Below are 16,481 nucleotides of genomic sequence, written 5' to 3'. Positions count from 1 at the left end.
CCTGAACACAAAGAAAATGATGTCAATATAACAAGGAATCAAACAATGTCTGTGACGCAATCCTTAATCACTTTCTCTGTCCTTGACCATACTTTTTTAGGGAATTTGGGGTATCTGGGGTATACCCAAAATTCTAGACGTCATAACCGAATGAATTCCAAAGCAGAACATTATACCAACATCATTATTTCATCCTACAGACGCTCTATCGTCACAAACAGCATTTACTTCTTTCAGTACATACAAAAGTTACAGTAAATTACGTTACCGTCTATCGTCTCACATGTTATCAAAATTCATGATGAAAAAAGAAAAAAAAGTCAAGAGAAAGAAAGAAAAACAAAAAAAAATTCTATAGAAATGAAAAATAGATAGATATATGTACACTAACTAACTAAGAGCATGAAATATACCAGAAAGAAGTGTGTAGAAGGAAAAAAATAAAAATAAAAAAAAAATTGAGAAAAGTTTCTCGTTTTTTTTTGCAGTTAGTATACTTTTGATCATTCGAATGGATGGTCGCTCGGTCTTTACTGAAATAATTCGCAATTTTGTTATTTTTCACGATACGTTGAAGATAAAATTATAAAATTTTTTGCTGTGCATAAAGACGAGACTTACTATAAAGAGAGTGAAAAGAAATTAAAATTAAAAAAAAGGAAAATATTTACATGATCTTGTGTAGTGTCGACTAGGTTCGATCAGTTCCGATAATGTTCTAAATGTGTTTATTTTAAAAAAAAATTAATAAAATTAAAAAGTTTATTGTGCAATAATTCATAATCGAAAATGACAGTGGAAGCGACATCATTTCTTTCTAATACCAAAATTAGTAATGGCCACGAAAAATCAGCAAAATTCTTAAAGAATCACAAAAACTTGATCATTTTTCTGTTGGCATTTGTATTATTGTTGTTCTGTATTTTAGCATCCATTCTTCAGGTATATTGAAATATTTCAGGGACGATATTGTTGTCCATTTATAAATCAATTTTCAGATTTTTTTCGGTCTCTTGACCAAAATTGATGTGCATGTGGGTCTGTGGATTGAATAAATTCAAATTGAATAATTTTTGAGATTTTGAATTTTTGTAACGGAAATTTTTTATTTAAAATATTCAGAAATTCTCACAAAAGTGATTATTCAAACCGAAGACCCCCAAAAATTTGAAAATTATTGAGTCTATTGGAATTTTTATACGTCCAGCAAAGGAATGAAATTGAAAATTAATGTGACAGCTCGACGATAATTGATGTTGTCAAGTAATCAGGTAGACTGTCAATTAAACTTTTAAAAAATATTTTTTTGGAGCATTTCTATAAAGATTTTGTTGTTTATGAGAACTAAATACTGATGGCTATTTTAATCTGCAGATGCAACAATGTTTTTGTAATTTGTAGGCTGAGTGATTGATGCATGTCTGAAATGCCGGTGCAATTTTTGTAAAGGAATGTGTAAATGCAGCACAAAAAGAATTGAAAAAGATGCAATTGTTCTTTTAAATTTCTGAGAATTTTGAAGATTTTTGTAGAATTCACCAGAATTTAAAATTTGTCAGCAATAACCAGAATTGAATTATCTTTATGCTCTCGGATTTATGATCCAATACAGTAGCATGAATCAGCTGATTCTTAATAATCAGATTAATTGAAAACAAAGAATGACTTTTGTTGTCATGTCTTGACTCAGAACTTTGATATTTCCTGTGCCATATTTCGGATTTCGGATATGATAACATAAATTGACCCATTAGTCAGAGTTTAAAGTCAGGAAATTCTAATGAAATTATGCTGGGTATTTATAATTGCTAGTGACATGCCGTGACATGCCATGCCATCTTCAATCTAAATCAGTGGTGACCAACCTTCCATTTTCGGGGCACATCTTGATGATAAGCCTCGATAGAAACCGTACACGACATTCGGTTCGTGGCACTTCCTAGCTGTGTCGCGACCCACAGGTTGTTCACCACTGATCCAATAAAAATTAACATTTTATAAATAAATCACATCTTAGTCGACTTTGAAATTTGATTAATTTCTTCAAACCATATCAAATGCTTCAATTAATTTCATATCCTGAGCTGGTCGGGTAAATTTTATTCATTAAAATTTTCTCGCTACATAAAAAAGTTGCATTAAAATTTTACAATCGTGAGAAAAAAAAAACACCGTAAAATGTGAAAAATGATTTATAAAATTTTGTGGACATTTATTTACAATTCCCTCAAACGTGTAGATATGGATTTATAACCAGCTGAATAAAGCACAAGTAGAAATAGACCAGCTGAAGAGAGATGTTATCGACTTAAAAAGCAATGGGCCGGACCAAGATCTCTTGGCTGAGATTGCCGAGTTTAATAGAAAGGTAAGTGCAAAAGAGAAAATAGACTTTTATGGGGGATGTTTATAAATGACGTCTTTAGAAGTGGTAGGGTATATTTTGTATAAGAAAGTCTATGCTTAACATCTTCAGCATCTTGTTCCATCCTTAGACTCAAACCAGACATAATTTATAAAATACCCTCATATTTACTCCATCCAAATCCAAGGACTGTACGAGAAATCGCGCGTATATAAACATCATAAATAATTTTCATTTTTTCGGTCGTGGGAAAATCTGAGTGATTTGAATTGAGAAAAAATATAATATAAATTCGCGTATCAACATGAGTGCTACAAAAAAAAACAATTTTTTTTTATTCAATCTCCTTCATTCTTCTTCTACACAACACCGGTGACGCCGGTCACATAAAATAAAAAATTAAAGAAGAAAATTGCAATATGAATTGCTCGGCGCCAAATGATTTTCACATCAAACGCTAATTGTTCTTGAGAAATTTATGTGTATCTACGAAAATTATACATATAAAAAAATTGAGAACATCTTTAACGAAATGAAAATTTTAATAAATCAGTGACAGTGCTTTAAGCTGCATGTGCTTATATTTTTGCTACTCTCAACGACTCAATGAAAAGCTATAAATTTTAATATATTGATAATTAATCGTAGGAACAGTTTTATTTTTAAATAATAATCATCTGTTTGCCATGCAGTTATTTTTAATCATTAAGTTCGTGGGCGGAATTATATTGTAATACTTATATTCATTCAAAAATTCCTTGTTGGATGATCGAGAGATGAGATGAGATGAGAGGGAGGTCTGGTTAGCATTTCATTTTTTCCACTTGACATTCACGGCACTTAATCGAATTTTACATGCAATACTGGAGATGAAGAGAAGGCTTAATTAATAGAATTATACATGGAGACAGCATATAGAATGATGTTGGATAAATTGCACATTACATTCTTTTTATACGAATCTGTTTTCATTTTTAATTCTTCTTTTTATTTCTCTCTTTTCATGAAACAATATTAAATTAAGCGACTTTCCTTTTCCGTAAGACATGTACGACCTGTTCTCTCAGAATTCATAAACTTCGTCTTATAAGGCACAAGTATCTGCATCGTAGAATGATTTAGATGTTTTGTAGGTAATTTTGTCAAAGAATTGATTCATTTTGTCTATTTAAATCTGATTTATTTGAATTGTAGTGCATTTTTCTTAGAATTATAGTCACGTGCTGAACTGCTAACGGGTTTTATTTGAATTTTTCAAAAAGTTCATTTCAGTTCAGTTCATTTGTTCAGAAAATTCAAAATATTGATCGTAAGAATCTTCAGAAAATTCAAATTTTTGAAAACCGTTATAAATTTTCTAAAAATTCAAAATTTAGCGGTTAAAGTAACAAATCGTTTGAACTTTTGAAGAATTTTGAACTTAAATTCAAAATTTGGAAAATTTATCGAATTTTTAGAAAGTTTAAAATTTTGAAAACTGTTAGAAATGTGAAAATATAGTTTGAACCTTTTCTACTTGTCTTCGTGTCAGCAGCAATTCCATATCCAACCGTTAATAATAATAATTAAAACACCTGATTATTAGTCTGCAAGCTGCTACTAATTACTGTAAAATAAAATACACCACTGACACTGATTAGAAATAACTCACATACTCGAGATATTTATGTGCTCGTATAAATAAACTAAGCAATAGAGAACAGAACAATCTTGTCTATTTATGGCAAAAAATAAAGAAGATTCTCTCATTCAAAAGAATTTTCCAATTATATTTAAAAATCATATAAATTCAATTTAGATATTCCGCGTCAGTCATCTCTCTTCGTATTATCTTCAAGAGTCCAATTTGCATATATATCGATCGGTGATATTTATTACCGATAAAAATGTTCAAGTTTCTGTTTCGTTATAGTCCATTAAGATCGATCGAATCAAATAAAAAGTAATGGAATGTCTTTATTTTATTTAATGATAAGAAGAAATCATGTAAACATGACATCAAATTAGTGCTACATCAATCCATCCATCCATTTTTTGATGAAGATGAATTACATTACAAATTATTTCACATCCACAATTGATTGATTAATTATGGATGTGACAAATACTTTAAAATCTCTCGTCAATTTTGTGTCAAATTAATTGAAAATTATTAATTGATCATTTTCAATATTGTTGTAAGTCATTTACACTAATTTTTAAGTCTGACATAGTTTTACAAGTGTGACAAATCAGTGTCAACAGCTCATGATTTGTGTGAATTGCTCATTTTAAGAACTACAAAATTTTTAATCGACAGCAGTTAATCTTTTCTGGATGTTTTTTTTCTTCGCTCTCTCCTGTGCCGTGTTTATATTTTTACACGTTTTACATGCTCAGCCAGCTTAGAGGGATTTAACAACAAATTTTCAGTAGTGGGACTTTTATTGCTTTTTAACTCAAAATTATTAGTCGGAAATTTTCACATTTCAAATATAATTTTTTAATTACTTTTTTTTGCCTTTTCATGTCCAAAGAATCTGCGAACTTTTCAATGCTGTTGACCCTGAAAGTTCACTAAAAATTTTTAATTTCAATTACCTTCATATCAGACTAAAGATATTAAAATTCCTAGCCCGATTTTCAAGAGTTAATCCACAAATCGTGCCTTACAAGTGATTCTATTCACGAAGTAGTAGATTATCATGTCAAGACATGTCATTTTTATTAGCCTGACGTTGTGGGTAACTGAGATGGACGTCTCAATTTCATACAATCAATGAGAATATGTCCATATATGATGAGATTCATCTCATCAAAATTTAAATGACTTTTTTTTTGTTTTATAGTCCATAGAAGTAAATTGATTAGTTTTGTCAAACGCATTTTCAATAGGTCACAGTATGTGACCCAAAAATAATGTGTATCGGGTTTCAAACATTTGAGAATTGTCAAGTATGAATGAATCAAGAGTTCTTGGCTGTTCTGATCTTGAATTATTGAGATTGGTTTGAAATGTTTTGACTATATTGAGCCAAGCTCGATCCTTAGTCAGCTGAAGTAGGATAGAGCCTGTTTAAGGCTTCCACAAAGTGCCTGAACCGTGTTCACAGAGTCCCAAGAGCTCGTGACGCCCGATTACGATTCATTTTTACGATAATATACAGATCACTGCATTATGCCACTGGCGCTGCCTTCTAAACATCCAATCCCATTACTATGGACATTCACTGCGATAATCAATCCAATTTATCAATAAATGCCCTTTAAAACAAAGCCAAAACATCTTCAATTCCAAATAATCTCACGATAACTGTCAAATAAATCAGTGATAACTGTTTTAGCCATGAAATGTCTTTATTTTGATACATGATCCATTTTAAGGTGTGAAATATCATATTTACTACTTATAGTCCATAAAACTACCTTCAGAAAGCTGTCACTGGAACCACCAAACGTCGATTCTTTTCAGCAATTTAATAAACCATTTGATACTTATTTGCTGCCTTGCTTGGCAGATTCTATATTCAAAAATATTCCTACTTAAAAGGAAATTCTTGTGGATTTTTTTTAGATTCATGAGACGATCTGTTGTTCCTACGCAAAAGTGTCTAAAAAAACAAGTTTAAGTGGAGAAATTCTTTTAACATTTTTTTTTTGGTGCCTCTTTATCAGCAAAATAACATTTAAATAATGAGTTTAAGGAACCTACCGAAAAAATGTTTATGGAATTTTTTTTTCATTTCTTTTCTTTTGAACTGCTATGAACAACTTAAATATGCCTGTAAGCGATCTACTTGATATTTTTATTTATGGTGATTTGCTTGAACGGAATCGAATTTTTCAAGATCTTCATAATAATATTTACCAAAATATGAGAATCGATGGGATGTGCTAATTGATAAATATCCGGGAATGTTCTTCTGGATGTAAATTATCTGGTCGTTCCGATGGAATGTAACGTCGGGAAGATGTCGACGATCAGGAAGACATTCGTTTGAATGCCTTAAAGTCAAGTTCATCTATGACGTAATATTCAATCGATCCCAAAATGAAAATATTTAGTTTCTGTTTAAATTTATCTTCCCATATTTTCCCACAACAGCTGTTTCGCCTAATTGAACAGATTAAACAAATCAAAATAAAGACAGAGAGAAAGAGATTCGCACATCGACGTAATAAACACGTAATTTTCTGAATGAAAAATAAGAATGAAAGTGAAAAATAAGACGATTTGTAGCTAAATTTAAAATGCTTCTTCCTTTTTGATAAACTAAAATAAACCAGAACGGTGACATTGAAACATATTCCATCTTTAAAAAGAAATTGAAATAAAATGAAAGGTTTAATATTATTAATTTCCTTTAAAAATAGAACTTTTTTTCTTCAAAAAGATCGGGTTTTTAAAAAGTAAATATTGACGTTACTGTGGGGGAAGTAAGCGCACTTTTAATTATTAAGGTAATAAATTATTGTCACAATTTGATGGGATGAAGCTGTTTTCATTTGATTGTGCACTTAAAAATGAGTTGATGTTATTGCATTTGTGGGGGGATATCTATTAAATATGACAACATTTTGCTACAATTTTGGACTATAGTCATGAATTTATTATTAGATTGTTTGAGAACTTTGGGTTATCTACTCTTTGGAACATGAGGCTTTCGTTCAGTTGAGACTCAAACAATAAAGCCTGGATCCTGTAAATTTGAAAACATCCAGTACCAAATCGGAGTCAAATCAGGGTAAAGCTAGATTTGGTATTGATCTGGCACTAAGTCAGTAAGACGTTGATGCCAGGCACATGTTTGCTACATTTTCTAATGCAATGTCCCATTCCAGTTCGAATTGTCTTATCCTATTGACTCTATCCGACTCTAATTCCTAATACCGAGATGACAAAGATATAAGAGATTATTATTGTCTGTCCGTGCTTCTTCAACTTTGATCCGTGACACATTAATATGCGAAACAGTAAACTTACACTAGATAGAAATGTTGTCTACTGTTTCCAGGTCAAGCACAGAGTTCAATACTGTGATTTAATCCAAAATCCATATAATTCTAGTTTATATCCAAATCTTCAAAGTAAGAATTCGTGTACCGCGAGCCTAGAAAATTCTCAAACTCATAATATACCCTCATTAATTCAAAAGTTAAGTGGGTTCAGTCTCCAATAACGGAACCGAAGATATATAAAATTTTAGATCGAGGATTTACTGCGAAAATCAATACTATAAAGACTTTGTTGCCAAAACTCTTAATCCAATATTTACAAGAAATTTGAGAAATCTCTCTAACAATTTTTAGGTCAATGACTGACTACTGTAGGAATATCAATCAAAATTACTCAATTTATGTTTGTCTGGATTCTGTCATGTGGATGACAAGCAGAACAGCCTTTAAAGTGAAATTTTAGTAACTATTACAGGGTCATGTTTGTGACATGTTTAGACTTTAACGTTAGACGTTCTTGACAGCCAGTAAACGGTGTTAAGCAAACCACTTAGTAAAATTGTGTCGCCAGACGCAAGAGAAAAAAGCTTCCGAATGATTTAAGTTGTTGGAAATTTATTGTCAAAATAATTTATCTTCTAGAGTCGTGCGTGCGTTAATTTCAACATACATAATACGTATTTAATTTTGGCACGCTTATTGTGCGCCTAATTTATATTTTCAACTGCAAAATGTCTCTTCTTTTATTTTCCTAGCAAAGTTTAAAAAGACGGAAGTTCACTGAACCTATTTAGTGCAGAATGGCTAATTAATATAGATACATAATAATAATAAAAGAAGTAGACAAGTCACAAAATTTTAGTATAATTTATTGGATACGCTTCGCTTTGAACTTGTGGATAGATTTAATACGCAAAAAAAAAGAAATGTATTTAAAGAGTCATAATTTATGAGAGGATATAAAAACTTTAAAAAAAGACGTGATCGACTAGAGTAAATAAGAAATTAAGACTCATGTCTATAGCTATAAACTCTATTTTAATACATACTGTTACTAACTAATGAATATTAATTTTTATATATTTCCAGTACAATAATGACGTTAAAGATCAAATAGACTTGGATGCAAAGGTTAGTCTTGTTGATGAAAAGGTGAAATTTGATGACGTCGGTGAAGACAATACTAATGATGATTTGGATGTGGAAAATTCAGATGAAAGTGATGAGGATGACGATAATTATGAAGAGTTTCATAGGTGATTTGTTATGCCTTACTATTTTATTTTACGCATGAACTATAGTGTGACATTTTTATTATCTGTTTCTATAGTGGCTATGGTGAAGAGTATGACGATGAATATGATGAAGATTCCTCGCTTGAAGATGACTTGAAAGTTCCCGAAAAGGAGGAAGATGATAATAATATTTACAAAGATATGACAAAACACACGAGGTAGTTTATGCTAATCTTATTATTAAGTGACTTTTATGTTAATTAATGTTTTTGTGTCGCGCTACAAATTTGTATTCATATAAACAAGGGGATATTCACAAATGCCATCTGTTACTTAGTTGGAACTGAAGTTTTGAGAACTTAATTCTAGATTTGGAATGGGGAGGACCGGGTCCATCTTGATAGAAGAAACCCCAAACATCTAATTACTCAATTGACGTCATTTATGAACATCCCCATATTAAAAAAGTCCCCAATTATTTTTTATTTGCAGAAAGACTCGCTCTATATCTGAAATTACAGACCAAGGTGTGTTAGTTCATGAAGAGCCTTATTCAGTACGTCGCAACAGAACAAGAATATCACCACAGGATCCAAATAGCAAACATCCAAAATTAAAATTAACATGGAATGGACAATATCGTAATTTGAACAGTCCACGAAGGTAATTCATTCATAGTTTATTGCTAAATTTTCATTCATATGAAAATTATATTTCATTAATAAATAAATACAGAGAACATGAAAGAAATAAACAGCATATCAGGCATCATCATCATAATATTGATCAATCCAGTAGATTTGCATTTGCTGCCGCACCTGTTCATCATACATTTGAGAGTTCTGGTCCAGTAAGTATTATTATGACATATCAAATAACATTTTATTCTGAAGCTTTAAGCATTCGAGACCGACCGATGTGAAATGTTCGTACAAGCTTCTTGCAAAAATTTCAAGGCACTTTGGCTCTGTTGGAAGTGAGCCTTTAAATAAATCTATATGGAAATAATTGGAATTAATATTTTAAAGAATATAATTAATGACATTCATCTCACCTAGTAACGGTGGCTTATGAGAATGAATTGAACTTGGATGACTAAAAATCATTAAGTCATCTCCTAAACTTGTCTTATCGCTATCTGTATGTGCTGCAATAAATACTTTCTCATATGGCTTTTTACTCCCATTGAATGGACAGAATGTTTCACCACATTTATCTATTTTGACCCACTTCCAAGTTCCTATTAATTTCAAATGCCATGCATTCATGATATCACTTCTGATAAACTTTTCGTGTGTATCGGAATTAGTGCACCATATGACAATGATGGAATTTTTGTGGGTGTAATTTTGAAGTGGAATTTTTAATATATCCTCATTTGTCATCATTTGATAGCTCTTCTGTTGGCATGTTTTCTTAAGTCTCTTGATGTATCTACATCGGAATGGTGGGTCTATAACTATAAAGTCAAATTTTTCGTCTATGCTTAGAAAGTCCTGGATCTTGTCAACTGACTTGTTGAAAAATCGACATTTTGGTGGAATTAAATATTCTTCTGTGTTAATTTTAGTAATCACTCCTTGATTCAAGTTATTCTCGCCATGAAACTGACCGAATTCATTAGTTAAACTATAAAATTTATTCATTAATTTTATATTTTCATTTTTGATTGATTCGACGTTACTTTCGGGTATTGTTGTGAACAAATTCTTGAGTTTACATTCTGTCAGAAATTCCTTAATTTTAGTTACTTCAGGATCATTACTTTCTGGATTATTATTGTCTTTTCGCTTAACTTTAAAGTTATTAAAAAGTGTCTCAGAAAGCTTATATTTCACAAGTTTTCCATCACTGTTTTGATATTCACGCAATCCTCTCTCATGATTAATCAGTTTACAATCATTACTTTCATGAATCACTATCATTTTAATGCAAAATTTAATTATTTTATGAAATTCTAAATTGCAAAGATTTTTATTTACATTTTTTGAACTTCAACGGATTTTTTGAAAAAAGCTTTAAAATTTTAAAATAAAACCGACCGTTAACAGCTTGTTCAATATTTTTTTCGCGGAAAATGTGCTGACTTTACAAAAGTGACTAGATACTTTCTTAAATTAATAATTTTAAGAAAACAAAAAGAATGATTGAGTATTTCTCTAAGAAACGTATGATTTTTGGAATATTTGTGCTCATATCGTAAGTATATAATGGAATTATTATCAAATTGTTCAAGAATCTTATGAAAAACACATTTTTCTTATTTCATGAAATTTTTACAACAAAAACATCCAGTTTGACAATCGTCGTGCTGTTCATAGAATCTGAATGGGACTTAATTACACCAAAACCAAAGAATTTCATCGTAGAAAATAATTCAACTTGTTATTTGAGAGAAGAATACGAAGTAATTAGTCATTGTGCTCCGTGCAGTTCCTTTGAGATAAAATTAGCTAAAACACAGCAAGGTGTTTGTCATCATACAAATAATAAGGAAGTTCTCAAGTGCCAATCAGGAGAAATTGTCATCAAATCGTGTGATAAAGTAGCATTTCTAGAAAAGAGGAATTATTACATATTTATGACATTTGCGTTTATTATTGCTTTATTTTCATCAACTGTTGTATATGCTCGACAGAGATTCATAGATAAAAACTTTTTCAAATCAGTAAATAATTAATAAGCATAATCGAAATGAATTGTTTATTATTGGAACTAAAGGCCGGAACAAATGAAATAACAATCGAATCGTTTCTTGCCTTGTCATTATGGAAGTTTTTGGATACTGAGGAACAGATTAAAGTTCAATTAATCGAATCAAATCAAACTACGTCATCGGTTGCTATTAACATTAATGAGATTAGTCCAGAAAGCTACTGCAACGATGATGAAAAGAAGTACATTCAATTGCCTATGATTAAAATAAATGATGGAAACTATAACATTATTGGATTATGCTCAGTGCTTAGAGCCATTTGTCGTCTTAAGCAATCATCTCCAACTACTGGGAGTATGGCTACTAAATTGTTAGGTTTTAAAGAAAATTGCCTCCAATCAGCTGCAACATCGAGTCTATGGGTTAGTTTCTGCGAACAAGACATAATTCAGTGCCTAATAAATCTAATGAAGACGAATGATGAGATTATAGAATTTCCATTAGAAATGCTTAAATTAGAATGCGAATTTAAAAATCCGGTAAGAATGCATAACATATTTAAGGTCGTTCGTGAATCGAAAAAAGATCGATCAATACAAAGCGATAGCGCAACAAAGGTAGATCTTGAACATAAATATTGTCATGGAAATGAAGCTAATTTATCGGATTTTCTATTATATGTCATATTCAAATTAATTTTCCTGACAGTCATGAATGAAAATGAGTTTGAAAATAACATCCCACACATACTTAAATGGTATCGTAACATGGATACGGAATTTTCAATTTTATGCGACATAATAATGATGCTTATATCGAAAGTACCTCAAAAGAATGTTTACTTTAAAGAGGAACTGCCAGTCGTTGAAGCAAATGGAAAATATTTCAGTTTATTCAAGAGGCAATTGATTGGACATAAAATGAAGAAATGTAAAAGCTACACAAATCAAAATGAAATCGATTTAATTCTATTGAAGCTGAATGGTCTAAATATTGATATAAAAAGTGAGCCAGGAGATGAGAATCAAAATATAATCGACGACAATATGATTGAGGAACTATTGAGTAGCGGTGAATTTCCACATGACCGCATGGATAGAAAAAAGTCGCAGTTAAAGAGCTTCGTAAGTGAAGTTATAAAAATTGCACATGATGACGACATTATTGTCGATTTTTGTTCTGGAACAGGACATGTTGGACTATTAATTGCATTACTATTACCTAACTGTAAAGTAATAATCTTAGAGAACAAAGAGGAATCGATCAAACGAGCAAAGATCAAAGCGAAGATACTAAAATTAAATAACGTCTCATATTATCAATGTAATTTAGAATATTTCAATGAGAAATTCACAATTGGCGTATCACTTCATGCGTGTGGCATTGCGACAGATTTGGTGCTTGATAAATGTTATAAAATGAGGGCTAATTTTGTTAGTTCACCATGCTGTTATGGAAAAATACAAGATCTAGGCAATCTCCCACAAAGCGAAATATTTCGAACAATTTTAAGTGCCGATGACCTCATAAAAATCTCTCATTGCTCGGATCAAACACATGATCAAAAAAATGTGAAGCATATTAATTTAGATAAAGCTCGACAGGGATATTACTGTATGGATATTATCGATACGGACAGATCATTGAGAGCTCAAGAGCTCGGCTATACCGTTCAACATACACGTTTATATCCAGAAGATTGTACACTGAAAAATCGTTTATTGATTGGAATCTATCCAAGATAGAATGAAATTTTTATTGTAAACATTTTTTTATTAATAAAACTTTGAACAAATTTTGTTTGAAATAAACCCGGAAAAATTACTTTTTTTGTTACTTGCTAATTACTTCATGCTAAAAAATATTGAGGCTAATGTGCGAAAAAGGTTGGATTTGGTTGGTATTGACCAAGTATTGACATGGATTTATTTAGGAATCTGATAGCTTATGATGTTTATCAAGTCGATTACTATCTGAATAGCTTAATGTAGTCACTATGCCATCGCTACGTCGCCTTGTGGACAACAAAACATGAATGTGACTTTACGAAAACAAGACGTTGATATGACTTAAAGACTACACGACATGAATGTGACTTAACAATGACAAGACGTTCATGTGACATAAAGACACAAATAAGGCTAGTTTTGTCCCGTTTTGATGTCGAATAAATAAATTAACAGCAATGAATATTCAGAACCTTTATTTCCTGTTCTTGTCATACTTACTTGTCAATGACTCATACTTAGTCCAGTTTGCCATCAAATTTCAGACCACCAGACACTCAAATTGTTCCTTATCATTCAATCGACCCCCCACATCCTTGATATTTTAAATCAAGAAGCTCGTATGTCTCGACATCAGTTCGCATCAATTAATATGTTAATTAACATTTTTATTTCATAAATTTATTCCATAGAAATTAAACGAAACCACACCGGATTCTACAGCAATTCCAATTCAGAACCGGCAATCACGTGTCATGCATTTTGAGGATAAGACAAAGGCATTCAGACAAGTTGTTAACAAAGATCAGTTGGCAAAATTAAAGGAACAGAGAATACCAGCCACGCAGTTTGTCAATTATCCAAATGTAAGACGAAAGCCACATCCGCAGAATATGGCAATGAGGAAGAATCTCGAATTGAAGAGTAAGGAGGGATATTCAGGCACACATAAACAATGAATGTAATTAAATTATTATTTTTTTTCGGTTAGATGGAAAGAGAATGAAGATAACAGCTGTTCATTACGATGGCGATTCAACAAGATTAGAGGAAACGAGACACCATAGCTATAAAGGTTGAATGAACTATTCTGTTTACCTTGAATGTTTTTGTTGTTTTCGCATTAATAACTTAATATGAATTTTTTTTTGTTATAGGAAATGGTAAAGTTGAGTTGAATAAGAATGAGTATCTGCATTGGAAGCCAGCAGAATGGGTCTCGTCACATGGAATGGATAAATATTTTAATATGGATTCTACTGGTACACTCACAATCAATGATCATGGTCTATTTTTGATTTATGCTCAAGTAATTCTATTATACAATTGATATAATACCCCTGATACTAATTGCATTAAAACTTTTATTTCCCACATTCCATACAACAATAGGTCTTTTATAGTGACACACATGACTTAAATGGATATCAAATTCTACTCAACGATCATGTACATTATCAGTGCACAACGATGACACATACAGGCGGATCAGGAGTGTCAAAAACAAATTCATGCTATACAAGCGGCTTAATACATTTGAGAAGCGGCGATAAAATACGATTGCGTGACGTTGGCAATCATCGTTTTGTTTTAATGCAGAAGAGTAAAAGCTATTTCGGTTTAATTAAAATCAATCTGATACCAGCAACTCATTCTAACGAAAATACCGATGTCGATCGATTCGAACAAATCAAATAAAAACACACAAAAAAAATAAAATTTATTTTTATTTACAAATAAAAAATGTAGTACATTAAACCTTTTTACGAGTGCCACCTAAAATACATGATTTATTTCTCTCTTCTTTTTTTTGTGATTTATTCTCATTTCCTATCGTTATTTTCTATTTCATGTAAATTGAATTGCACATCTATTTCCTTCCTCTTAATTTTCTTATTACGTACGACATAAGATAGCAATATAATCTGTCAATTGTGGCTTAAATTAAGGTCGCAAATTAAAGCATGCTTAAATCACGTGGTAAACTGTTAAAAATTTGAATTTTCTAAAGTTCAAAAATTGAACTCAAAACATTTTTGTAAACATTAAAAACTTGAAATATTGTTCCTCAAAAAACTCAACTTAAACCTTATCTATAACAGTCATAGCAACAATCTTTCTTTGTTCAATGATATCAAATTTCGTTCTATAAATATTTGCAGTCATTATAATGATGAATAATGGCATTTTTTGACTTCAAATTTTTGATTAATTTTTGTGTGGCAATTTCGGCAAAATTCAAAATTTCAAAATCTAAAGATAACGTTTTTTCTTGAGAATTCTTTGAAGTTTTGAAATTGTGTTACTAGCCTAAAAATCAAGAGCAATTCTTAAACAAATAGCGTTCTTGGAACTGTAACCCTCTGATGTCTAAGCAATAACATTCTTTTATCATAAACATTAAGCAAAAATGGTTTATAAATTATGGGATAGGATACAGCTGTCAATTTAGAGATAAAGTCTATCTGCTGGCTTTAAACAATTTTTTTATCAAACATGCCATTTGCAAACATGTGTTGCTTCAGATGAAATTCGCTTTTGTTAATGCTAACAATTTCCATTATATAGAGCATTATTCATCACAAGACATATGACTGAAAATATGAAGAAATTCACGTGAGGAAATAAACCAATCTTAATTTTGGAAGTATTTAATCAGAAATGCTGATAAAAAGTTCTGCAATGTTCATATCAGATTAGCCTTCAAATTATCAGTACGTGTCAACAACGGCGACAAAAGTTTGATTATTTGTCGCAAAATGTACTTTTTTTTATTAATCTATCAAACTCTTCTTGTTCATTGTTATTTCCTTGCCTTTAATTGTTTTATTATAGGAGGTTCCGCATGACTGAAATTTGATAACAATGTTTTTAAGACGAAAAAAAGTTTTTCATGAGAAATTTAAAAATAATTGTTTTTTAATCGTTAAACGGAAGCGATGTATGATTCATCAGGCTTTTAAATTTGTTAATAAGTCTGTAAAAGAACAAGAAGAAGGCATGTTTGGTCGATTTAGTCACTTAAAATGAATCATCACATTTAACGTTTTCTTAAAATTTAAATTTGATATAAACTAGTTTGAAATGAACTGAAAGAATTACTGAATGACTTTCGTTAAGTTTTTAAAATTCAGAAAGCCGTTAAAAATGGAGATTCTAAATATCCGATGAAATTCATTGCGACCATGTATTAGATTTGTTTAAACAAGCTGTATGAAAATAAATAAGTGTACTATGAAGCCATGTGTTCACATAAATAACGACTTCGTGGAAGCCAACTGTATTATATTGCTATCTTATAGTATTATGTAATACATTTAACTGTTCTAAAACAATTTAATATATTTAAAAAGTTGATGAATTTTTTGTAATAATGCAGAATGAATTTAATCCTAAGATTAAGCAGTGTTGACAAAAAAAAAGTTATTAGGTAATAAGGTCATATTTATATATAAATAAACACATACTGATATAGGCATTAAGAAGATTAATTAATTATTTTTCCTTGAAAAAAGTAATAAAAGAATATATTAAATTTGAAAATCTTTTGTGTCTGTGCTTTT

General features: G+C 30.7%; 3 protein-coding genes across 3 annotated transcripts; 2 read left to right on the top strand and 1 right to left on the bottom strand.

Annotated features, from left to right (window-relative positions):
* Positions 1-492: 492 nt before the first annotated feature.
* egr (TNF superfamily member 12 eiger) lies at positions 493-14,723 on the top strand. The gene is made up of 10 exons (XM_070635910.1): positions 493-942; positions 2,240-2,368; positions 8,390-8,556; positions 8,631-8,753; positions 9,028-9,198; positions 9,271-9,385; positions 13,611-13,842; positions 13,910-13,993; positions 14,076-14,227; positions 14,311-14,723. The coding sequence occupies exons 1-10, from the start codon at positions 790-792 to the stop codon at positions 14,614-14,616; spliced, it is 1,632 nt and encodes a 543-aa protein (XP_070492011.1). The 5' UTR covers positions 493-789; the 3' UTR covers positions 14,617-14,723.
* Positions 9,175-10,460, bottom strand: Mettl4 (Methyltransferase like 4). Its single transcript, XM_070635630.1, has 2 exons — positions 9,590-10,460; positions 9,175-9,529 (listed from the first exon to the last, which is right to left on the bottom strand). The coding sequence occupies exons 1-2, from the start codon at positions 10,458-10,460 to the stop codon at positions 9,396-9,398; spliced, it is 1,005 nt and encodes a 334-aa protein (XP_070491731.1). The 3' UTR covers positions 9,175-9,395.
* Positions 11,079-13,038, top strand: LOC139087122 (glutathione S-transferase C-terminal domain-containing protein homolog). The gene has a single exon (XM_070635841.1). It carries the CDS (start codon positions 11,230-11,232, stop codon positions 12,934-12,936), a length of 1,707 nt encoding a protein of 568 aa, XP_070491942.1. The 5' UTR covers positions 11,079-11,229; the 3' UTR covers positions 12,937-13,038.
* Positions 14,724-16,481: the final 1,758 nt, after the last annotated feature.

The sequence above is a fragment of the Chironomus tepperi genome, unplaced genomic scaffold, assembly GCF_022539635.2.
Source record: "Chironomus tepperi strain 1889 unplaced genomic scaffold, CSIRO-AGI_Ctep_v1 contig_11, whole genome shotgun sequence".
Lineage (NCBI taxonomy): Eukaryota > Metazoa > Arthropoda > Insecta > Diptera > Chironomidae > Chironomus > Chironomus tepperi.
The sequence above is the reverse complement of the archived record's forward strand: the minus strand, read 5'-3'. Positions and strand labels throughout refer to the sequence as shown.

Coding starts and splice junctions, on each gene's coding strand:
- egr (XM_070635910.1), top strand. CDS start 790: ATGACAGTGGAAGCGACATCATTTCTTTCTAATACCAAAATTAGTAAT. Junction 2,369..8,389: donor TTGCCGAGTTTAATAGAAAG/GTAAGTGCAAAA, acceptor ATATATTTCCAG/TACAATAATGACGTTAAAGA. Junction 8,754..9,027: donor GATATGACAAAACACACGAG/GTAGTTTATGCT, acceptor TTTTATTTGCAG/AAAGACTCGCTCTATATCTG.
- LOC139087122 (XM_070635841.1), top strand. CDS start 11,230: ATGAATTGTTTATTATTGGAACTAAAGGCCGGAACAAATGAAATAACA.
- Mettl4 (XM_070635630.1), bottom strand. CDS start 10,460: ATGATAGTGATTCATGAAAGTAATGATTGTAAACTGATTAATCATGAG. Junction 9,530..9,589: donor TCATAAGCCACCGTTACTAG/GTGAGATGAATG, acceptor ATTTCCATATAG/ATTTATTTAAAGGCTCACTT.